At 41.0% G+C, this 21,541-nt stretch overlaps 2 protein-coding genes across 2 annotated transcripts in view; one reads left to right on the top strand and one right to left on the bottom strand.

Annotated features, from left to right (window-relative positions):
* The window catches only part of RNF13 (ring finger protein 13), a 204,884-nt gene that overhangs the window by 7,955 nt on the left and 175,388 nt on the right, over window positions 1-21,541 (top strand). The gene's annotated exons all lie outside the window — the stretch shown is intronic.
* Window positions 1-21,541, bottom strand: part of ANKUB1 (ankyrin repeat and ubiquitin domain containing 1) — a 30,826-nt gene that overhangs the window by 734 nt on the left and 8,551 nt on the right. The window contains exons 3-5 of the mRNA XM_059391742.1: window positions 16,747-16,963; window positions 6,936-7,050; window positions 1,979-2,917 (exon numbers count right to left, since the gene is read on the bottom strand). Of these exons, the coding sequence (XP_059247725.1) occupies window positions 1,979-2,917; window positions 6,936-7,050; window positions 16,747-16,963 (1,271 nt within the window). The remainder of the gene's footprint in view (window positions 1-1,978; window positions 2,918-6,935; window positions 7,051-16,746; window positions 16,964-21,541) is intronic.

Genomic DNA, 21,541 nt, shown 5'->3' with positions numbered 1-21,541 from the left:
ACATCTTTTATCTTCTTCCTAAACCTGTCCCCTTTTAGTATTCCTGCTCTAACACTGTGCCTTTGCTATCTCCTCACCATCTCTACACCTGGAAACAAACCTCCATTCCTCCTTCTCTCTCTGCTTCTACATCTAATTAGTGATCTAGTGTTGCAGATCATTCCTCAGAAGTATCTTTCATATTTGGCTTTCCTCCTCTTCCCTACCTACTTCTGCTCTAGTCCAGGTTTTTATCATTCCTTGTTTCTCTTATTACAGCCTCCTAAATCTACAGAAGGCCTTCTACAGCTTCAGTAAGACTTCTTCCCAGTGACTCTTCCACACATCTCCACCAGATTTGTCTTCAAAAAGAAACATAAACTGCTTATGTGATACCTGATAAAAACAAAAAGAAAAAACAAAAAAACTTCTGTGATCTTCCTACCTACTTCCTAATAAGCAGACTCTCCACGTGGGCACACAAGGAGATCTCAGCATAGGTGCAATTTGCCTTGCTAGTCTCACCTTCAGCCAGTTTCTCCCTCTCCCCTAAAATGCCTTTTGCAGATCCACTTACTTCTTTGAAAACTAAATTTCTCTCTGACCCCTTCGCAAAGCAGTGCCCTTGACCATGTTGCCACCGCTACCTGGCTCCTTTTGTCTGATGAAGTCCTTTAAATCTAAAGGGCATTCACTGAATCTATGAGAAGAAATTTTGCATTAAAGTACTTTAGTGTTTCAAATATTTGAACTCTGTTCAAGTTTGCCTAACTCATCATTAATGTTCTGGATTAACTCCTTGCTTTACCTTTGCATGTTTGCATTCTGCCTAGCACTTACTGGGACATAATAAGCACTTTAGAATATTTTAAAAGTACATTGTTTGCTTTCTAATGTGCATCTGTTGATAAAACTAATCAGTATTTCTTTTCTAACGTTTACAGCCTGATTTTAAGATGGCTCTGTGATTTTTTTCAACCAATCAATTTCTAGTCTTTTTATAGAATTTTAGAATATCTCTTTTTATGCATTCTAGTCAGAGCTGTATCACAAATTACCAAGATCCAAGTTGGTAAGCAGTTTCTTTACCTTCTATCAATCTCGTGCAGTCCTAAATTTTGTCAGTTTTAGAGCCCAAATTTCTCTGACCACTAGGTGGCAACAGTTTAGGGGAAATAAAGTAGAGCTGAACCAAAGACCAATACAGAGGCAACGAAAACAATCTAGCCTTGTTTTGTTCTTTCCTTTTCATTATGTTGATTAGGGGGAAAAGCTGCTCATAAATCTATATTTCTACTGTAATATTAGCATCCAATAATACCTTATAAGTAATGGATGGGACCTGAGATCTGATCAGAGTTGTGTTTTCAGTGAAATCTGATGACCAATATGCAAAAGTTTATCTTGTGAAATGAATATGCCTGAAAAGTCCACTCCTGATACATCTGTTTCTGGCTTTAAATGTGACAATGGGTTACTTTTTAAACGACCTAAAATATTAATATCAACTCTATCACACTGTCCAGTATAGATTTTCCCCAACCAGTATGTCTTGCCCAGTAAGTCAACTGAAGTCTTCATAGTTGTTCCTTTTTTCCTTCCCCTTTCATCACCATCCAGTCTTCCATGACACTTTTGATGCCTCTCTCCCATACTTCAAGTTTCCCCCTTCTCCTTTTAATTATAATTAACAATTTCTTATTAATTAAAAAAAAAAGAATAAGCAAGGGACCTTGCTATTTGATACAACTCTTTGCATGTGTCTCCTTTCTTTCTGAAAGCCTGAGGACTCAGGTGCTAGACAGATTGGTCTGGCCGGTAAAATGGGTTTATTTGGTCCTAGACACAAGGCTAAGGTGAGGTCTGTGAAGCCGGTTACTGATGCACTGAAACAACCTGTACTACATTGTATGGCATGGTACGGCTTCATGGACCATTCCCTGCCCTAGACATGCCCTACTAAAGGTTTGCCCTTGTATGTTTAAAAAGAAAACATTACCTGGCCACCGCTAAGCAGTAAATGGCATTCTCCCTTGGAGTCTTACCACTGTGCTCCGAGAAACACACCAACGAGGATTTGAGTAAAAAGTCCGCTTTGGGTGTTGCATAGTAAAAAGATGGGTGTGAGTAGCCCACTCTGGAAACTGGGGGGAGGGGGACTTGAGGGAGATACGTATTTTTTATGAGCTTTTCTTTTTTCCTAGCTGTGGCAGTAATTTTTTTCTGATGGTGTTGTTGATGTCTTTGTAATTCAGAGAATGTACTTGCATCTACCAGCGGAGGCAATTTCAAGGTTTGTTGTTTTGTGTCGTGCTGTGAAATTGCCAAAGGATTGACAGGTTTCCGGCTTACAATTTCTTCCCTGAGAGGCGGTAGCTTGGCCACGGTGCTTTGTGAATCCTCGCACCTAGCCTTGTACCAGCTCTTGGAGGTCATTTTTGGCGTGCTGAAACCATCCACCATCACCGTGTCTCCGACTTTTGCCCCAGAGACCCTTGCTCTGCAAAGCTGGCTTTTATTAAGGTTGTGACTCTGGGCTCTGAGGACCCATTGTTTTATTTTAATATAAATCCTCATGGGGACTGAAATTTTCGGAAAAGAAACCGTGGACCACATTTTACTCAATAAATACAATACACAGTCTTTATGCTTGTGTTTAAAGGCGATGGTCAGGGGAATTTGTCCTGCTGCATTTTTGCATTCCAGGCACAGCACACTGCAGTGGACAAAGGCCTTCAGAATCAACAGTTGGCCCATTTCTGCAGCTGCATGAATGGGGCATTTAGAGACATCTGCATGAAGGGCTTCATGGCACCATGCTCGACAGGGGTGAACACCCACAGCCTCTTCGGGCCGCACACCCTGCTTCAGGGCCCATTCAGTGAGCTCAATGTACCCGTAAAAGGCGGCGATGTACAGGGCTACCTTTTTCTGATACCTGAATGAATGAAATAAGTAGAGGTGAGTGTTTAGGAAGTCAGCAAATGGATAAATGTAGCTACACTAAATAACCACAAAGCATGCTAGTTAAAATGTTTATTTCTTCCTAACTTTTAAGTAAAAAATTTCAGAAAAGACATATGGTAATATATAGGTTAAACTGCACAGGTCCTGGGGCACCTGGGTGGCTCAGTTGGTCAAACGTCTGCCTTCAGCTCAGGTCATGATCTCAGAGTCCTGGGATCGAGCCCCCTGCTTAGCAGGGAGTCTGCTTCTTCCTTTCCCTCTGCCTTTGCCCCCAGCCTCTGTACATGCTCTCTAACTCAAATAAATAAAGTCTTAAAAAAAAAATAAACTGCACAGGTCCTGCTTAGCCACATTATCCCACTATGCACAGGTAAATTGTTCAAAGTGCTTTTCTTAGAGTGCTTTTCTTTCTTATGAAACTCAGATGCTCAGGGAAAAAAAAAATATATATATATATATAAAATATATTTATATATATTTTTATATTTATATATAAATATATATATAAAAAATATATATTTTTTTCTTTTTTTTTTTTAAGAGAGGGAGGGAAAGAGAGGGTAGAGGGGTAGGGAGAGAGGGAGATAGAGAATCTTAAGCCCTGCACAGAGCTTGACACAGGACTTGATCTCAAAACCCTGAGATCATGACCTGAGCCGAAATCAAAGAGTTGGACCCTTAAATGACTGAGCCACCCAGGCACCCCTCAAGCTTTATATTAAGTGGAGAAGTTTTGGAAGAAATCCAGCACGAAGAAATTTGAATGTTTTGAGTATTTGTTTGTTTTTTCTTTTCTTTTTTTAAAATTTTATTTATTTTTTATTTTTTATAAACATATAATATATTTTTATCCCCAGGGGTACAGGTCTGTGAGTCTGTTTCGTCTTTTCTAACAATAGTGTTTATTTTGGGCTTCTCAAAGTCTCTACTGCTATTCTGACTGAAACCACTAGGTTGCGCCCCCACCAGCACTACCACCAGTGCGTCAGTCTCCTAACTGGAGGTCCTCTTCCTTCCCTCAAATAACTTCCCACTGCAATCGAAATCCTAACTCCTCACCTTGGCTTACAAGGCCTCTCACAATCTGGCCCCTGCCCCCGTTCCCATAACTCCCCTTCCCTGTCAGTGCACTAGAGCCACACTGGCCTCCCTGCTGTCCCTACAATACCCCATAAGGCACAAGCTGAATGACTGGTGCAGGCTGTTTAGAGGCAAACCTAGATAGGGTCCCATTAGGTATATAATGATATAGATACAGGATATATTTGGGCCCGGCTCTCTGACCCCATCATAGAGATGGAGACAAGCTTGCCTGCTATCATCTGAAATCTATTGCAAATAACTGATTCTCCTCTCACTGGTTACACGCTCATCACACCATCTTTTGATGTGTGTGTGGGTTCCTGTGTAAGGAAGATGACCTGACCAGAACATGTGGGTCTCTGGGACCTACAGTTAGATTAGAATTGTGGTGGTTAGATTATAACTAATTAGAGCAATTACATTAATACACTGGCATTTGGTTCACACATGAGTTTTTGTCAAAATTCATTAATGCAAATCAGCATCTCTGGATGGGATCAGTTTTCTTGATTTGGGGAGAAGAGCCCCTCCTGGATGAACTAACTGGCCTTTGCTTTCATCCTTAGCACTGAAGTTATGAGAGCTAGAGGCACTCTTTCACCAAGATTTACTGATGCTCTTTCGCAAATGTATGTTTTTGTAGTTTGTTTTCTTAGCCCTACCTCTGCTGTCATTAGCCTAGTTCTGGCCATTGTCAACCTCATCATGGTTGATCTGTCTCCTGCCTGCCTCTTTTCCTCAAACTACAACCAGGGCCAACGTTTTAAAACTCAGATCTCATCCTGGCTTTTCTCTACCTTAAATATCTTCCCAACATTTAAAATATAAAGTCCAAATTCCTTTACATTCTTATGGGTAGCTGTAAGAGCTGGCCTCTTCTTATCCTTCTAGCCTCCGGCCACTAGCTCCCTCTCACTCAGTGATCTACCATGTGGAACTTGTTTCAGTTCCTTGAATCTATTCTCTTGCCCCCCCTGGGACTTTGTTGTACGTGTGGTTCCATCTGTTTGGGAATATCTTTTTTTTTTTTTTCTCCCTACCTTTTACTCAACCATTTAGATCTCATCAATTGCCTTTTTCAGGATACTTCACCTGAACCGGTAATTCTGGTTCGTTGCCCACACCACACGTTCCCATATCATCTTGCACTATGTCCGTGTCCTAACACTTTCACACTGACTAGTAAGAGCAACAACACCTAACATTTATGTCCTGCTTACCATGTGCCAGCCCCCTTCTAAATTCCTATGATTGCTATGTCATGCAATCTCTAAAGCAGTTCTAGGAGATAGATGCAATTATTATTCCCTTTTTAGCAAAGAGGAAACTGAGATAGAGGATGATTATATAACTTGCCCAAGTTTACACAACTGAACAGGGATGGGCTTTGAACCTAGACAGAAGGATCCTGGAGTTTGTGCCCCTAAATATTTTGCAATTCTGCCTTTGCTAGAATCGGTTACTTGTTTTCTGTTTTCCCTCCTGGACTGCAAGGTTGCAGAAGGCAGGGGCCATATCTTGTTTTTTGCTATATACCTAGGATCTGGCATAGTACATGCTCAATATACTTTTAGTTTGTTCATGTGTATTTTCTGAACTGTTTGATATATTTCCCCTCCTCCCTTTGTGCCTCTGTCCATTCTATTCATACATGCATGCATGTGTGTGTGTGTGTGTGTGTTTAAGCATGATGAGAAATACGGATAGTGTGTGCAGGGAGATTTTAGGCTGGAAACTGATCACCAGAGCCAAAAAGGCCTGGAGCAGAGTGAGCACATGGGCCTAGGTGGGTCAGCTGGGCTGTGTGCAGGAGTGCATATTGGGGACAGGGCACACCCCTGCTGCTCATGTTCCTAAGATTTTATCAAAATGTTAAGTCAAGTGGAATGGTTAAGCATCTGAGCATTAGAGTTAAATTATTGGGATTCCACATCCAGTTGTGACCTGCCTAGCTGTGTGGCATTGGGCAGATTTCTCAATGTCAGTTTCCTTATCTGTAAAACATGATAAAAGAGTATTATCTTGTAAAATTGTCAAAAGTATAAGATTAGGTAATACATATAACACAGTGTCATGTTAAAAGGTACTCAATAAATAATCACAATATAAAGTACCAATGCAACACAACAATTTCTTTGGACTTAGAGCATGGAAAAAGGGAATTATTACTATCCCCCAATAGAAATTACTTTAAAATAATGAATAATATGTAAAATTATAAAATCTGGTTTTCTAATCTGTCACTTCTTAGAGCCCTTAGAGCTCTTGGTGCATGTGTGGGTTTCTGAAAAGCATGATTAAAGCACCAAGAGGGAACACTGTCCAAAAATACCAGTGAATTAAAACCGTAAGAGTAATGCAGCTTACACGTTAGGGATGTTGCTGATGGCAGAGTCATGCTAACATGACCGTGTGCTTCTCTGAGCCTACTGCCCACTGCCCAGCCACACGTGTATGGCAAAAGTATGTACAAAAGGCTTGTATTAAACGTTTGAAAAATTACTTGGCAGCTTACGAAGAGGGAGCTAGAATTTTCAGCCAATCAGTTAGCAATTAGTGCTTTTTAGAATAATTGAATATGAGGGTGGCAAGGTACTTATTCTGATAGGCTTCAAAAGTGCTGTGAAAAGTCTGATTTCCAAACCAAACTGAAGTCACTTGTTGAAATAGTTAGCATTTCTTGAGGAAAGTCTACCTGAACTGCAGTCTGTCACCAAAGGCTGTCAGCCCTGGTGACATCCCTGCAATCTTATCCCAGCAAATATCTCAGTAAGAACATCTGCTTGAGACATTCTCAGTGGAACCAGCATAGTGCAGCAACCCAGTCACAGAGTGAATTGCAGTCTCAACGTCCTATAGAAGTTTAGTAAAAAGTACTTAATTTAGTGTTTGCTCTATCTCCGTACTTGAGTACTGGTCCTTCATTCGATAAATAGCGTTGCACTTTAAGTTTTTGTCCCAGAAGACAACCCATCAGAAATTCCTTCCATCCATCCCAGACATCCAAACGAAGTGTTGTGCCTGTGGATCAAGAGAGGTCGTTAATGGTTCCCGTCCCTCCCTGTGGTGTGGCAATCTATAAAACTTCTAAAGATAGCTTTTTCCAACCAGAGGCATAAGCTAGATGCAAACTGAAAAGTAACCTTGGAATAAGTAGACCAGGGTGTTATTTTCAGCTTAGGCCTTCATCGACTTGAGAAGACATTTAGGTTCTGTGCCCTTCCATTGCATTATAATGCTGAAATAGTTTCTGCAGTTATCTTAAAACAGTCCTGTGGATGTTGATTCCATGCTGATAGATACATCACCATGTAAACTCAAACTGTTATATTGGAAGAGGAAACTAAAAAAAGTGGCAGGACTGATGGGTTTTGGGGCCTGTAGCTCACAAACGGGGATAAGGGTGGAGTTAAATGATCCTTTCATGTTTTTTTGTTTTCAAAGATTTTATTTATTTATTTGACAGAGAGAGGGAGAGAGGGAGAGAGAGCATGAGCAGGGGGAGTGGCAGACACAGGGACAGGGAGAAGCTGGCTCCCAAGGAGCAGGGCGCCCAATGTGGGACTCCATCCCAGGATCCTGGGACCATGACCTGAGCCAAAGGCAGATGCTTAACCCACTGACCCACCCAGGCACCCCTGACCCTTTTGTTTTATCCATCGCAAGATAGCCATTGTGTGCAACAACACAAAAGTAGTATGTTCATTTCTGCTGGAGAATTTATCACTTACCCTCTCCTGGTCTGACCTCTGTGGCACCGCATTCCCTTTGTTCCTCAGGTTGGTGTTTTCAGGAATCTTCTTTCCTCAGCCTTCTCTTCTTTTTCTATGCTTTCCCTCAGGATAAAACCCAGTCTCCTTCCTATCTGGCCTACCCTCACCTTGCACCTCCCTCCAGCCTATCTCACTCACTCCATTCCAGCCACTCTGACGTTTCACCTGTCCTTCAGATAACACCAAGTCCACTCCCATCACAAGACCTGAGGACATACTTTCTTTTGTTTCAAAAGGTCTTCATCCTTTTCACAGGACAATGTCCTTCTTCAGTTTTCAATTCAAGTATTATGTCCTTACAGAAGACTGTTTTGGCCGCTACTGGCTCCTCCCACTCCATTATTCTTTATCCTATGATCTTACTTTAACTTCATCCCAACTCCCATCATCAGTGAAATCATTGAAATCATTTTTCTTTTCGGAGATCTTTTTTTCATGTCTCCACTAAAAAGAAATCTCCTTCAAGACTTGCCACACAGGGCCCCCTTTGGCTTGCGTCATGGTCCCAGAGTCCTGGGATGGAGCCCCACATTGGGTTCCCTTCTCGGTGGGAAGCCTGCTTTTCCCTCTCCTACTCCCCCGGCTTGTGTTCCCTCTCTCACTGTGTCTCTCTCTGTCAAGTAAATAGATAAAATCTTAAAAAGAAAAAGAAAAAGAAAAGACTTGCCACACAGCCTGGCACTTGGTAAGAGCTCATTAAATACTCGTTGGCTGACTAACAGGCAATCTCAGTGACCCTACTGGCTTCACTGACCACCCACATGGCCTTCATTCCCAAGTCCAAACCTCCACTCCAGGCCTCTGCTCCAGCTCCAGAGTCCACCTGCTGGGGACATCACCATCGAAGGGATTGCCCTATTGTTCTGAAAGGCAACTCGTCATCTTTCATCTCAGCTTGTGACCCTACTATCTTCCTTGTTATTTCAGCTAGACATTTAAGAGTTGGTCCTCATTCTTCCCTTTCTCGTGCCCTTTATCTGTACAATAGCTAAGGCCTGTAAAGTTTATCTCGTGAAGGTTTAAGAACCATTTCCTTGCCTCCATCTTACCAGCTCCACCCTCTTTCAGACTTCCATGATCTTTCACCTAAATCTACTTCTGGAAGCTACCACCAACCCGCCTCCCCATCACTTTCTTCTGGTTTCTGCTCAAATGTCACCTCCTCCTCTGGCCAACCTTCTAAAATAGCCTCCTTCTATATTACCACATAACTCTCTGTTACCATGTCATGTTTTTGTTTTTGATATTTATACTTTAGAGTTCTTAAAATTCACTATTTTTCTGTTGATGCTTATGTTTCCCACCAGACTGCAAACTTCAAGAGGTTAGGACATCTTGCTGCTCTTGCTCACAGTGTAATGCCCACTTTCCTCAATGGTGCTTGGCTCATGGTAAATAATCAGTAAATATTTGTTGAATGAAATTCTATCCTATTCCCCAAATCCATTTTGACCATGTACTGACCTCCTAACCCTTAGCAACCCAGCAGGCTCTCCTGCACTTCTGGATACACATCAGGCTATTTCTGGCCTTCGGGATTCTTCTTTTGCTGCTCTTTTGGTGTCTGAACTCTTGTTATTCTTCCCCACACCCTCCTTCTAATAGTTTGTGATGCAACATAAACTGGTATCACCTCCTCCGGGAAGCTCTTCTTAACTATGTCCTTGTTTCACTTCTGCAAATAGTTAAAGGAATCGCTCAGCTGGCCACCATGGTGTATGTTGAAACTCTTGATCATTGAAAATAGATTCCTGGGGATGCCTGGATGGCTCAGTTGGTTAAGCTTCTACCTTAGGTGGGATCGAGTCCCGAGTGGGCTCCCTGCTTCACGGGGAACCTGCTTCTCCTTCCCCTTCTGCCTTTCACTCCCCTGCTTGTGTTCTCTCTCTCCTTCTCCGTGTCAAATAAATACATAAATAAAATCTTAAAAAAAAAAGAAAGAAAATACATTTCTGTTTTGGAATTGCTAGTTTGTAAACACTAACAGAGAACTCTCTGAGCTCAAGCATCATGTCTCATCCAGTCTGTGGACTCTGTTCTAGTTATGCTTTTGGGTTGCAAGGAGGCCCTCAAGAAAATGGGGTTTAGGGGCTCCTGGGTGACTCAGTGGGTTAAGCCTCTGCCTTCAGCTCAGGTCATGATCTCAGGGTCCTGGGATCAAGTCCCACATCGGGCTCTCTGCTCTGCAGGGAACCTGCTTCCTCCTCTCTCCACTTGTGATCTCTCTCTGTCAAATAGATAAAATATTTAAAAAAAAATAAAGAAAATGGGGTTTATTATACTGAGACAGTGGCCAGAACTGCTGTGCATTTGGAACAAAGACACCTCTCCAGATGGGCGACTCCCCATGTCTCCCATGGGCTCCGGGCTCTCTCTCTCTCTCAAGCCCTCTATATCTCTTTGTGTCTTCTTCCTTTCTCTGCTGACAGGCTTCCCTGCTGCTCCTTTACAGTTCCTCTACTACCGTAAATGAGGTCTTCATGCAACATTGCTTCGCCACAACCCAACCTTTCTTCATGGCACCATGCATTTTCTGTCATACTGGTAACCAGTTTTGTCTCTCTATATTTCCCAGTTTGAATTCACAAGACTAATAATAATTAATAATAATAATATATTAATATAAATAACTAATATTCACCGAATGCTTATTATATGCTCTACATTATTCTAAATACTTTACACGAATAAGCTAATTTAAAATTTACAACAGGGGGACCTGGGTGGCTCAGTGGGTTGAAGCCTCTACCTTCGGCTCTGGTCCTGATCCTACGGTCCTGGGATCAAGCCCCACATCGGGCTCTCTGCCCAGCAGGGAGCCTGCTTTGTCCTCTCTCTCTGCCTGCCTCTCTGCCTGCTTGTGATATCTCTCTCTCTCTCTCTAATCAATCAATCAATCAATAAAAATCTTTAAAATTTTCAATAGTCCTAAGTGTGGTTCGTATTATTCTCTTCATTTGACAGTTGAAAAAACGGAGGCCCTATGAGATTAAGTAACTTGCCTGGGCTTTACATACCCAGTAAGAAGTGGAATCAGGAGTTGTATCTTGGCAATCTGGCCTTGTGCCTACATTCCTATCCTCTATGTTATCTTTGTCTCCAAACAAAAATTTAATTGACTGATGTCATCGAACAATCTGTAGATTGGCTGGCTGCCTTTGAATCAATATGATGGTTTTGGCAGTAGGACAAGGCTCAGACACATAGTAGGTTCATAATAAATACTTGCTGGTATTTACCATCCTTGACACCATAGATTTAGTTTCTCTAAAGTTTCTTGTTGTACTTAATTTTCTTATTTAAAGGTTTGATTCCTGTGGGTAGCACTGGAAGCAAAGGACTTTAAACAATGTTCAAATTGCATTTATTTCACCTCTTGATTTAAAAGTGATTCGCTGTTTGTAGTTTACCATAAAATTTACCCACAGATAAGTATTGAAAAACTTACTTGACACTGTACCCCAGCCTCCTTTGTGTTCCACAGCTGAGGCCACACAGCTTCCATTTTGAAGAACGAGCCAAGCTTTAGGCCCAGAGAATAATCTTAATTCCACTGAGAGGGAATATGTTAAGATTCCAGGCTCAGGTGGGAAGTTGGTGTTCCTGTTCATCCTGCTTGGATATTGGCCCAGTTCTACTAACTTGCCCAATTCCTCCTGACCAAGCCCCCACCTTGTAACCCAGAATATGAGTGCCTGTATCCTACTCTACCTTTTGGGTTTCAGAACTGAGGTCCATCTGTTCTCTGAGCCTGGAACTGAAGTTCCTGCTCTGATCCCCAATCTCTGGGGTTAGATTTCTATTACGTGTTGTCAGAGTCTCTGATGTCAACAACCAGCTTATCTAGTTTTTCACCTCTTATGTCATTTACTTATTTATTCATTTGCTACCTTGATGCTATGCTATGATTCACCCACCAGGTCCCTGCTGGATCTCCCTGAGGTTACCCTCTGGCCTTCCTGCCTTTAGCTGCAGACGGATCTGCCTGTCTATCCCAGGGCTCCCACCAGCAGTACTTATTTGAGACTAACTTCCCTCTTCCTGGACCCTCTATCCTTCCCTAAGTGGTTGTCTAGACTCAGGATCTCAGCTCTTCCTAGCTCAACCTGTCCACTCTTGATGAACCCTGATTTTGAAAACTACAGAGAAGCCTATATGATTTAAATCCTCAACAGCAGTAGGACACCTTCCATCAAGCTCTGTATTTTATTCTTCTTTAATACCCTATCTGGGAGCAATTGTTACAGGTTTTGTAACTATTAATTTCAGTTCCTTGCAATGAAGCAGTCATAATTCCTCAAAGGACAAAGGTAACTGGCTGGTTTTTCTCTTAATGCTCAACCTTTAAAATTTTATTTTTAAAGATTTTATTTATTTATTTTTGTGAGAGAGAGAGAGAGAAATAGAATGAGCACAAGCAGGGAGGGAGGGGCAGAGGGAGAAACTCCAATGAGCAGGGAACCTGATATAGGATTCAATCCCAGGACCCTGGGATCATGACCTGAGCCAAAGGCAGACACTTAACCAACTGAGCCACCCAGATGCCCTATCCAGAGAACGTCTAAGCACATTAACCAGCACCATTTATTGGATAATACTTCCATCCCAATTGGTTTGTAATGCCTCTTTGTCACATGTTAAATTCCTTCGTAAGCTTAGGAGTTCTGTTGGAAAATAGAAATTTACTTGAAAAATAGTGGGGTGCCTGGGTGGCTCAGTGGGTTAAGCCGCTGCCTTCGGCTCAGGTCATGATCTCAGGGTCCTGGGATCAAGTCCCTCGTCGGGCTCTCTGCTTAGCAGGGAGCCTGCATCCCTCTCTCTCTCTCTGCCTGCCTCTCTGTCTACTTGTGATCTCTCTCTGTCAAATAAATAAATAAAATCTTAAAAAAAAAAAAAAAAAGAAAAGTGGTACATTGCTCCAGAAAATACAGTTAAAATCTATAACTGAAATGAAAGTAGAACTAATGAGACTTAAGCTTCAGGGCCTTTCACTACATGAGTTTTTTAATTCTCTATTCTTAATTTTGAATTTTTTTAAAAAGAAGACCCCCCAAGATTGTATATATCTACAAACCCTGGATCTGCTCACTTTCTGCTTACAAACCCATCACCGTGGCAAGCCATGCAGCAAAGCAGGTATGGTCGACAGTGTGCATTCAAGGGAATTGTTTGCAACCTCTCCCCATGTGGTCCCTCTATCCCTGGTGGCATACATACTTTGAGGTCAATATTTGCCTGTCTGATATGGAAATCATTCTCTGGTGTGGGTTTCCCCTAATGAGAAACAAAACAAAACATTGATCAGAACTTAGAGTACCAATAAAAGTAGATATTGATAAAAGCATTCTGGGTTGGCACTATAAATTGTTGGAAAGAACCCAATCCTGAGTGTGTGATCACCATTTCTTAGCAATATGACCTTGAGCAGGTCACTTAACTTCTCAGCGCCTGTTTCCTCACTTGTAAAAGGAATTAAAATAGCATGGTAGATCTCCAAGGGGCCTAAGGACTGGTAGAAGGGCCTTGGAGCCAGCTGAGATTTCAGGGTCTGAACTCCCAGGACTCTGCCCACAGATTGATTGTGATTGCTCATTCTGGCCATGAATGCCTGCCATGAGCCATTTACCATTGGGGTATACCAGTGGCAGCATTCTGTAAAGGGAAGTCATTCATTCGTTCACTCATTTGTTAGGCACACCTTGTTCCAGAAAGGATTAATGTCAGTTTTCAAGCATATAGATAATATGGACAGAGTAACTAGCAGACAAGAATGTAGATAAGCAAGAGGAAAGCAAAAGGCAGGATAGAGATTTAAGAACATGAAATGAGGCTAAAATGAACATTTGTCCCATATACAGTGATTTAAGAAAAGTGTGTGTGTGTGTGTGTGTGTGTGTGTGTTGGACCTATGTGATGTGCCACTAAAACTCAAGTCACAAAATCACATGTAGTAGGGAATGTTTAGCTTTGATAAATTCTTGACAAGTTAATCATTAAATATTCTACCACCAAAAATATTCCCTTTATCCTTTTATTACTCATCTTCTTAATCCCTGCAATCTTTCTGTCTCCATCCACTTTATTAAAACTGCTCTCTCTGGGTTCACCAATGACTTTTAAGCCAAATCAAAAGGTTTTTCTCAGACATTGTCTTTGGTCTTTTACCAGCATGGTAAAAACCTCTCTCTTCTTTGTCATCTCTGACAATGCACAGTCCCACCTTTTCTCCCACCTCTGACAGCTTTACATGTCTCATTTTCTGACTCCTATTAGCTGTCTACTTGCCCTGATTCAGCATGTCCTGACTACTGGCCCTTGGCCCTTGACATGTCCCTCTCTGTATAGACTCTCAAAGCAAAGCACCTCTCATAGGGCTTAGTCCCTGACTCCATGGCAGGACGCCTATAGCAACACCTACTAACCGAACCCACCACTAAGCCCTCACTCAATGTTTGTTGTGGAGGAGAATCGGAAGACTTCAGTTGAATTTACAGCTTTGCCACTAATTAGCAGAGTAACTTTTAGAGAAAGCACACGTTCTCTGCCTTTCTTTATATCTAAAGTTTAGGACCCAAAATATAAGCTCCTTTCCCCAATTTCACCACCACAGTCCTAGTGTCAGAGCCTTGGTGCTTCCCTCCTCTTAAATGTGATTCAGCCTGACATCCTGTCTCTAATTTCTGGGTTTCTCATATTTGCCTCTCTCTTCCATTGCTGGTGGAGCTAGTTAATACTGGGATTCTCAAAAGTGCCCGTTAGTATAACACCCTGCTTCTCCTAACTCCTTTCTGTATTTTATGCTGCTTGCTGCCAGATCAAACTTCTGCTAAACACTTCTGTTCCAGAACGTGCATAGCTCTGATTGCCAACATGTGAAGCCTGTGCTCTGTTGCCTCACCCCTAAGACCCTTCTCAATCTGATCCCAGCTGTGTTTCTGATTGGTCTCAGTGAGTCTCCTCTGCTTTTCAGAAGTCTCCTGATATTTGTCTTCCCTGGATTAAGCCCATGTTCATGAACCTGTGGCTTGTGTTTTTCTCCTGGTTTAGAAGCCTGGAATGTCTTCCCTTTCATATGACCATATTTCCCACCTCTTTGTGTGCTCATGCCCAGCATTCTCCAGAATGCCTTCCTTAAGCCCGTCAGCCTTCATTGAGCTGACTTACTATTAGAATAAGTATATGTGCAGGCCTTATTTCTACCACCTTATCATGAATGCTCAGAGTGCAGAGGTAGTTCTGTGTGTTTTTATATGAGCTAATATATGTAGTGACTAACTGAGCTACTTAAGTCCTTGATTTTCAATATGAGTTTGACTGCTTCTCAGAGACCTTCTAATTTTCCACTGCTTTTGGAGAGGGGTCAAGTTTCAAATCCTGGTAGTACCAGGGATGACTCATTGACTGGGGAAGGGAGAAATTGCAAGGTAGGCTGATCAAGAACCTCTTTACCCTCTGGTTAAAAAAAGGTGGACTGGCTGCTTGAGGAATGATAGGAATGCTTTAGGCAAAGATATGAAGCCAACCAAAGACTTTTCCTCCCTTCTCCTTGAGGTTCTTCTTTCCTTGCCTTTCCTTCTATGCCCTGTGCTCATGGTGGACAAGCAGTCTACTCTGGTTATGCTTGAGCCCCTAACCTCACATTTGAAAACCCTCATTCCTAGAGGGTCATTTTAGGAGGCCTGTGTGTTGTCCTTCACACACTCTTAACCATATGGAAAATTTTTGCTTTCTTTACATCTGTAAAAATTTGGGGTTGGGTGAAGCCATTTCTAAATTGTCTTCTAGCTCTAGCTGTAAACTGTTACATCATGATTTGAGCAGCATAGGCCTAAAGAGCCGTCACCTGAATTTTTGTAATGTATTCATTTGTGTTTCATTAAAAAACTAGATCATAAATTGCTTGAGGACAAATGCCTCTTGTGTGTCCTTACTCACATAAGTCCCCACCATGTTCTGGGCAGGGCTGATTCCCTGGCAAGCATGCAAAACAGTATGTGCTTTACTGTAAGGTACTGTGGGGACAGATCCTAGAACATCACTTCCTTTGATCAAAAACAGGGATGATAAATGATGTCAAAGTTTTGAGAGCCTCAATTAAAAATATCATGAAAGAATAAGCAGATATAATAAGAGAAGTAACAATAAATGCAAATTTAGCAGTGTAAAAAGCAAAACTGTTTAACTCAACAGTGTTTACAAACCCGACTATAAATTGGGAGAACTCAAATTCCATTGCAATGAATGTGACAGTATATTACCTTAATGTCTGCTGATTGTCAGCAAAGATTCATTCACCTCAAGCAAGAATCTCTATAAAGTTTGAACCATTTTCCTATAGGGTTAAAGCAATCAGACAGTCCTTTGAGTTTGTTTTAATGGTGTATGGCTATAGCAGACACAACATGGAAGTAGCATATTTAAAGAAAGGTTGTAATCTGCCGATCAGGGATGAATGCCAACTCACTAATCTGTCAATTGGGGATACTGCACAGTAGCCACTTGCACTATTTAAAATATTAATATAACCAACAACAGTTTTTTAAAATGAGATTGCATAAAGCAAGCTCAAGACAGTGTGTGTATCATATGCTACCACTGTGTTCAAAGGAAGAAAAAGGATATGTACTTGAACTTGCTTCTATGTATTCTTGAAATATATTTTGAAAGAGAAAAACATAAACTGGTTTGAGTCTTGCTCTTCTAGCCTGAGGATATTAACCAGTTATCCTGCTTTGAGTGAAGAGAACAAGACATGCAGGTCTATGGGTCATTTCTTACTTGTTAGTCTAAAGACCCAGATACCCGATAGGGGCATTGATCATTTACATCCCCACTGAGGTTTCAGAAGTTTTAGTTTGGAAGGAACTCCTCCATTTTTTGCCAGTCTGGTACCAAAGAATCATAGTGCTGAGCAGTAGCTGGTATTGAATATGGTAGGCAGTACCGATGTCTATCTGGTAGTCCCTCAGTGTGTTGCAGTCATACATCTCCAGTCCTTCTGGGGTCCTGAGACAGAAGACACTCACAGGGAAGCCACATCTCAAAGCTACCAGGGTTCTCAGATCAGACACTTTTTGAACAAGAAGGGAAATGTTCTCCATCATTGGCATTGTCTCTTGGGTCACAGCATTAAACACATAGAGAGTTGGCTTGTCTTCTTCCTAAGGGAAGAGAAAAGGAGGAAACTCAGGAATAAGCACTATCTAGGGGTTGAAACAAAGGAAAACATTTTGAGTGCCTCTAAATCCCACGACATGGGGGCTAAGGATGAAAGCAAAGGCCAGCTAAGTTCCTGACTCCTGGTCTGACTCCTGTTCTTCCATCCTGAGACTATTAAGGAGTCCTCTTGCTTTGAGAAAAATGAAGGAGACTTGGCAGGGCTTTGCAACATTTCTTCTTAGTCTGCAGACCCAGAAACACAAGAGGAGTGTTGATAATTATATCCACACTGCACTTATGGAGGTGTTCTTTGAGAAACAAATCTACCATCCCGCTGGGCTCTGATTTGGAAGTACTATGGTTTCTAAACCCTCAGTCAATTTTTAAAATCCTTTCTGAGAGGTTATCTCTGGGGAGTGGAACTGAGTTCAATGTTGTAGGAGGGATGTTTTACTTAGCATTTTATGCTTTTCATTTTCCGTATGGTCTAACCTAAAAAATGTATATTTACTTTTACTGTTTAAAAAGGGAAGTTCTAAATATAAGTGATAAAAATTTCCTTTTTTTTTTCTTTTGCAATATAGATAGGAAAGCAAGTGAGAGTGATACATCTCAAGTCAAGTTTAAATGGAAGGTTTGGGAAAAATATTAATCTTCCTGTTAACAACAGATGAATCAAGACACACCAAAGCTAGAAACATGGCAAACCAGGAAAATGGGAAGGGGGCAGAGAGGAGAAGACTATTAACGTTTCCAGTTGTCAAATCAAAAAAATGAAACTGCATGTACTTCCCCTTCATTGGATTCAGGGCAATCATGTTTGTCTTCAGTGGCCTCTTGTCGGCTTGGCAGATATGTGTGCTCGGAGCCGTCCCTGTCATGTGGGAATCTTGGAGAGGTGCCTTAAGCAAGACTCACAAGTGGGCATCAGGCCTCTGGGTTTTCGGGTCTGGTGAGGGGGTCGTTCCTAGACAGTCATTTTTCTCTTGTTCAGCTCTATTCTATCCTCCCCCTTTCTCCTATCAAAATTTGCCTCCAGATTCCCCCAGGAGCCCCTCCCTGCTTCAGAACTGTAGTACATGACATTCATTCCCCTCCTCCCAGATCACACACTGCCATAACGTAATCAACAAGCAGATCTCTTTGAAAGAGCCTTTAAGGAGTAATGAATGTTACAGCTACAGTTTAGGCTGCGGTGCTTTGATCTGGGGCCCATTTCAGTGACTCACATCGCCAAAAGCAGGTTCCGGCCCTCTGCTTCCTGAGTCTAACGTGCTTAGGACAGTTTTTCTCAACAGCTTCTCATAAACTCACTCAATAAAAATTGGAAGGACATAGGATTCACTCTTTCCCTTTCGATATGCTTGCGCTTTCCTATGGCTCCATTAAAGTCCATCCTAAATCCATGTGGTATTTATAGGCAGGAAGAAATTCCTACAAAAACTAAATAAAAAGATAGCGGGGTGGATAAAATTATATTTTAGGTAATAGCTTTTCCTTATTTCTTTGATGGTTACTCTGATTTCTTGTTAGCCCTTGGTACGGATACTAATTTATACTTAAAATTAAATGTGTAATGTGCAAACAAAGTAGCAAAGACCCAAGTCACTCTTCATAGTGAACTGGCAACTACATGATGTTAAAAAAGTAAGTTCAAAAGGAGCTTCTCAGAATACGAATAAACATAAGCATCTATAACTAGGTATATGTAAAACTCTTAAACAAGTAATAAGGGAGAACTGCAAAACATATGGGAATGTTTAGATGAAACTAATAGTGCAAGTAAGAAAATATATTAGTTATTAATGAAGTTATGTTCTTAAATTGCAAGAAAATTAGCACCTACAGAGTTTATTCTTTTTTTTTTTTTTTTTTTTTTTAAGCCCCCAGGAACTTCCCAGGCCCATTTAATTTATGATGTATCTGGAACATAGTTCCCTTTCTACTATTTTGACTCTATTTATTCACCACTTTATAAACCTCACTTTTGTGAGAAAATGCATTTTAAGTTCTATTGAGGCACACCAATTGGGAGACATTTCTTCGTGTTGGTTATTTGGAGAGGGAACACGTTGATGTGGATTAACAGCAACTTGTCAACTCACCTTATGCACATAATAAAAGCATCTCTCTATCTATGTGATACCTCTCCTTAAATATTCTAAATAAGGAACACTGGTAGTTATACTAAAGGAAGCCAGATGTTATTAAATAAATAATACCATAAAAAATCATCATTGAAGGGGTGCCTGGGTGGCTCAGTCGGTTAAGCGCCTGGGTGGCTTCAGCTCAGGTCATGATCCCAGGGTCCTGAGATCGAGCCCTGCATTGGGCTCCTTGCTCAGTGGAGATCCTCCTTCTCCCTCTCCTTCTGCCTGCCTCTCTGCCTACTTGTGCTCTCTCTATCTCTCTGTCAAATAAATAAATAAAATATTTTTAAAAAATCATCATTGAAAATACATAAAATTAGGCTTTCCCCTTTACAAATAAACCAAGAAACTATGGTACGAGGTACATATCTTACTTTTTTTTTTGGCTTGTGACTGAATAGTATTGTTTGAGCACAGTTTATTTCTGAGTGTTTTTTTATTATTAACATATAATGTATTATTTGTATCAGGGGTACAGGTCTGTGATTCATCAGTCTTTTTGTTGTTGTTGTGTGTGTGTGTGTGTGTGTGTGTGTGTGTATATATATATATATATATATACACAAACAATGCATTATATATATATACAAACAATACATTATATATATATAACATTATATATAATATATACAATACATTATATATACACTATATATATATATATACACAATACATTATATATATAGCATTATATATATATATATATTTTTTTTTAATAACATAAAATGTATTGTTTGCCCCAGGGGTGCAAGTCTATGAATCATCAGGCTTATACATTTCATAACATTCACCCTAACACATACCCTCCCCAATATCCATAACCCAGCCTATCCCTACCTCCCCACCACCCAGGAACCCTCAGTTTGTTTTGTGAGATTGAGTCTCTTATGTTTTTGTCTCCCTCCCAACCCCATCTTGTTTCTTTCCTTCCCTAGTCCCCATGACCCCCTGCCCTGACTCTCAAATTCCTCATATCAGAGAGATTATATGGTAATTGTCCTTCTCTGATTGACTTATTCCGCTTAGCATAATACCCTCTAGTTCCATCCATGTCACTGCAATTGACAGGATTTCATTTCTTGGTGGCTGCATAATATTCCATTGTGCATATGTGTGTGTGTGTGTGTGTGTGTGTGTGTATACCACATCTTCTTTATCCATTCATCTGTTGATGGACATCCAGGCTCTTTCCATAGTTTGGCTATTGTGGACATTGCTGCTATAAACATTGAGGTGCAGGTGCCTCTTTGGATCACTACATTTCTATCTTTGGGGTAAATACCCTGTAGTTCAGTTGCTGGGTCATAGGGTAGCTCTATATTCAACTTTTTGAGCAACCTCCATACTGTTTTACAGAGTGGCTGCACCAGCTTGCATTCCCACCAACAGTGTAGGAGGATTCCCCTTTCTCTGCATCCTTGCCAGCATCTGCCATTTCCTGACTTGTTAATTTTAGCCATCCTGACTGGTGGGAAGTGGTGTCTCACTGTGGTTTTGATTTGTATTTCCCTGATACCAAGAGATGTTGAGCAATTTTTCATGTGTCTGTTGGCCATCTGGATATCTTCTTTGCAGAAATATCTGTTCATGTCCTCTGCCCATTTCTTGATTAGATTATTTGTTCTTTGTGTGTTGAGTTTGGTAAGTTCTTTATAGATTTCAATACTAGCCCCTGATCTGATATGTCATTTGTGAATATCTTCTCCCATTCTGTTGGTTGCCTTTTGGTTTTTGTTGGCTATTTCCTTTGCTGTGCAAAAGCTTTTGATCTTGATGAAGCCCCAATAGTTCATTTTTGCCCTTGCTTCCCTTGCCTTTGGTGATGTTTCTAGGAAGAAGTTCCTGTGGCTGAGGTCGAAGAGGTTGCTGCCTGTATTCTCCTCAAGGATTTTGATGGATTCCTGTCTCACATTGAGGTCTTTCATCCATTTTGAGTCTATTTTTGTGTGTGGTGTAAGGAAATGGCCCAGTTTCATTCTTATGCATGGGGTTGTCCAATTTTCCCAACATGATCTGTAGAAGAGACTGTCTTTTTTCCATTGGACGTTCTTTCCTGCTTTGTCAAAGATTAGTAGACCATAGAGAGTTGAGGGTCCATTTGTGGGTTCTCTATTCTGCTCCACTGATCTATGTGTCTGTTTTTGTGCCAGTACCATACTGTCTTGATTATTACAGCTTTGTAATAGAGCCTAAAGTCCAGAATTGTGATGCACCCAGCATTGGTTTCCTTTTTAAACATTCCTCTGGCCATTTGGGGTCTCTTCTGGTTCCATATAAATTTTAGGATTATTTATTCCATTTCTTTGAAAAAAGTTGATGGTATTTTTATAGGGATTGCATTAAATGTGTAGTTTACTCTAGGTAACATAGACATTTTAACAATATTTGTTCTTCTAATTCTCGAACACAGAATGTTTTTCCATTTCTTTG

Source organism: Mustela nigripes, chromosome 2 (assembly GCF_022355385.1).
Source record: "Mustela nigripes isolate SB6536 chromosome 2, MUSNIG.SB6536, whole genome shotgun sequence".
NCBI lineage: Eukaryota > Metazoa > Chordata > Mammalia > Carnivora > Mustelidae > Mustela > Mustela nigripes.
Note: the sequence above shows the minus strand (reverse complement) of the source record. Positions and strands in the feature narration are given on the sequence as shown.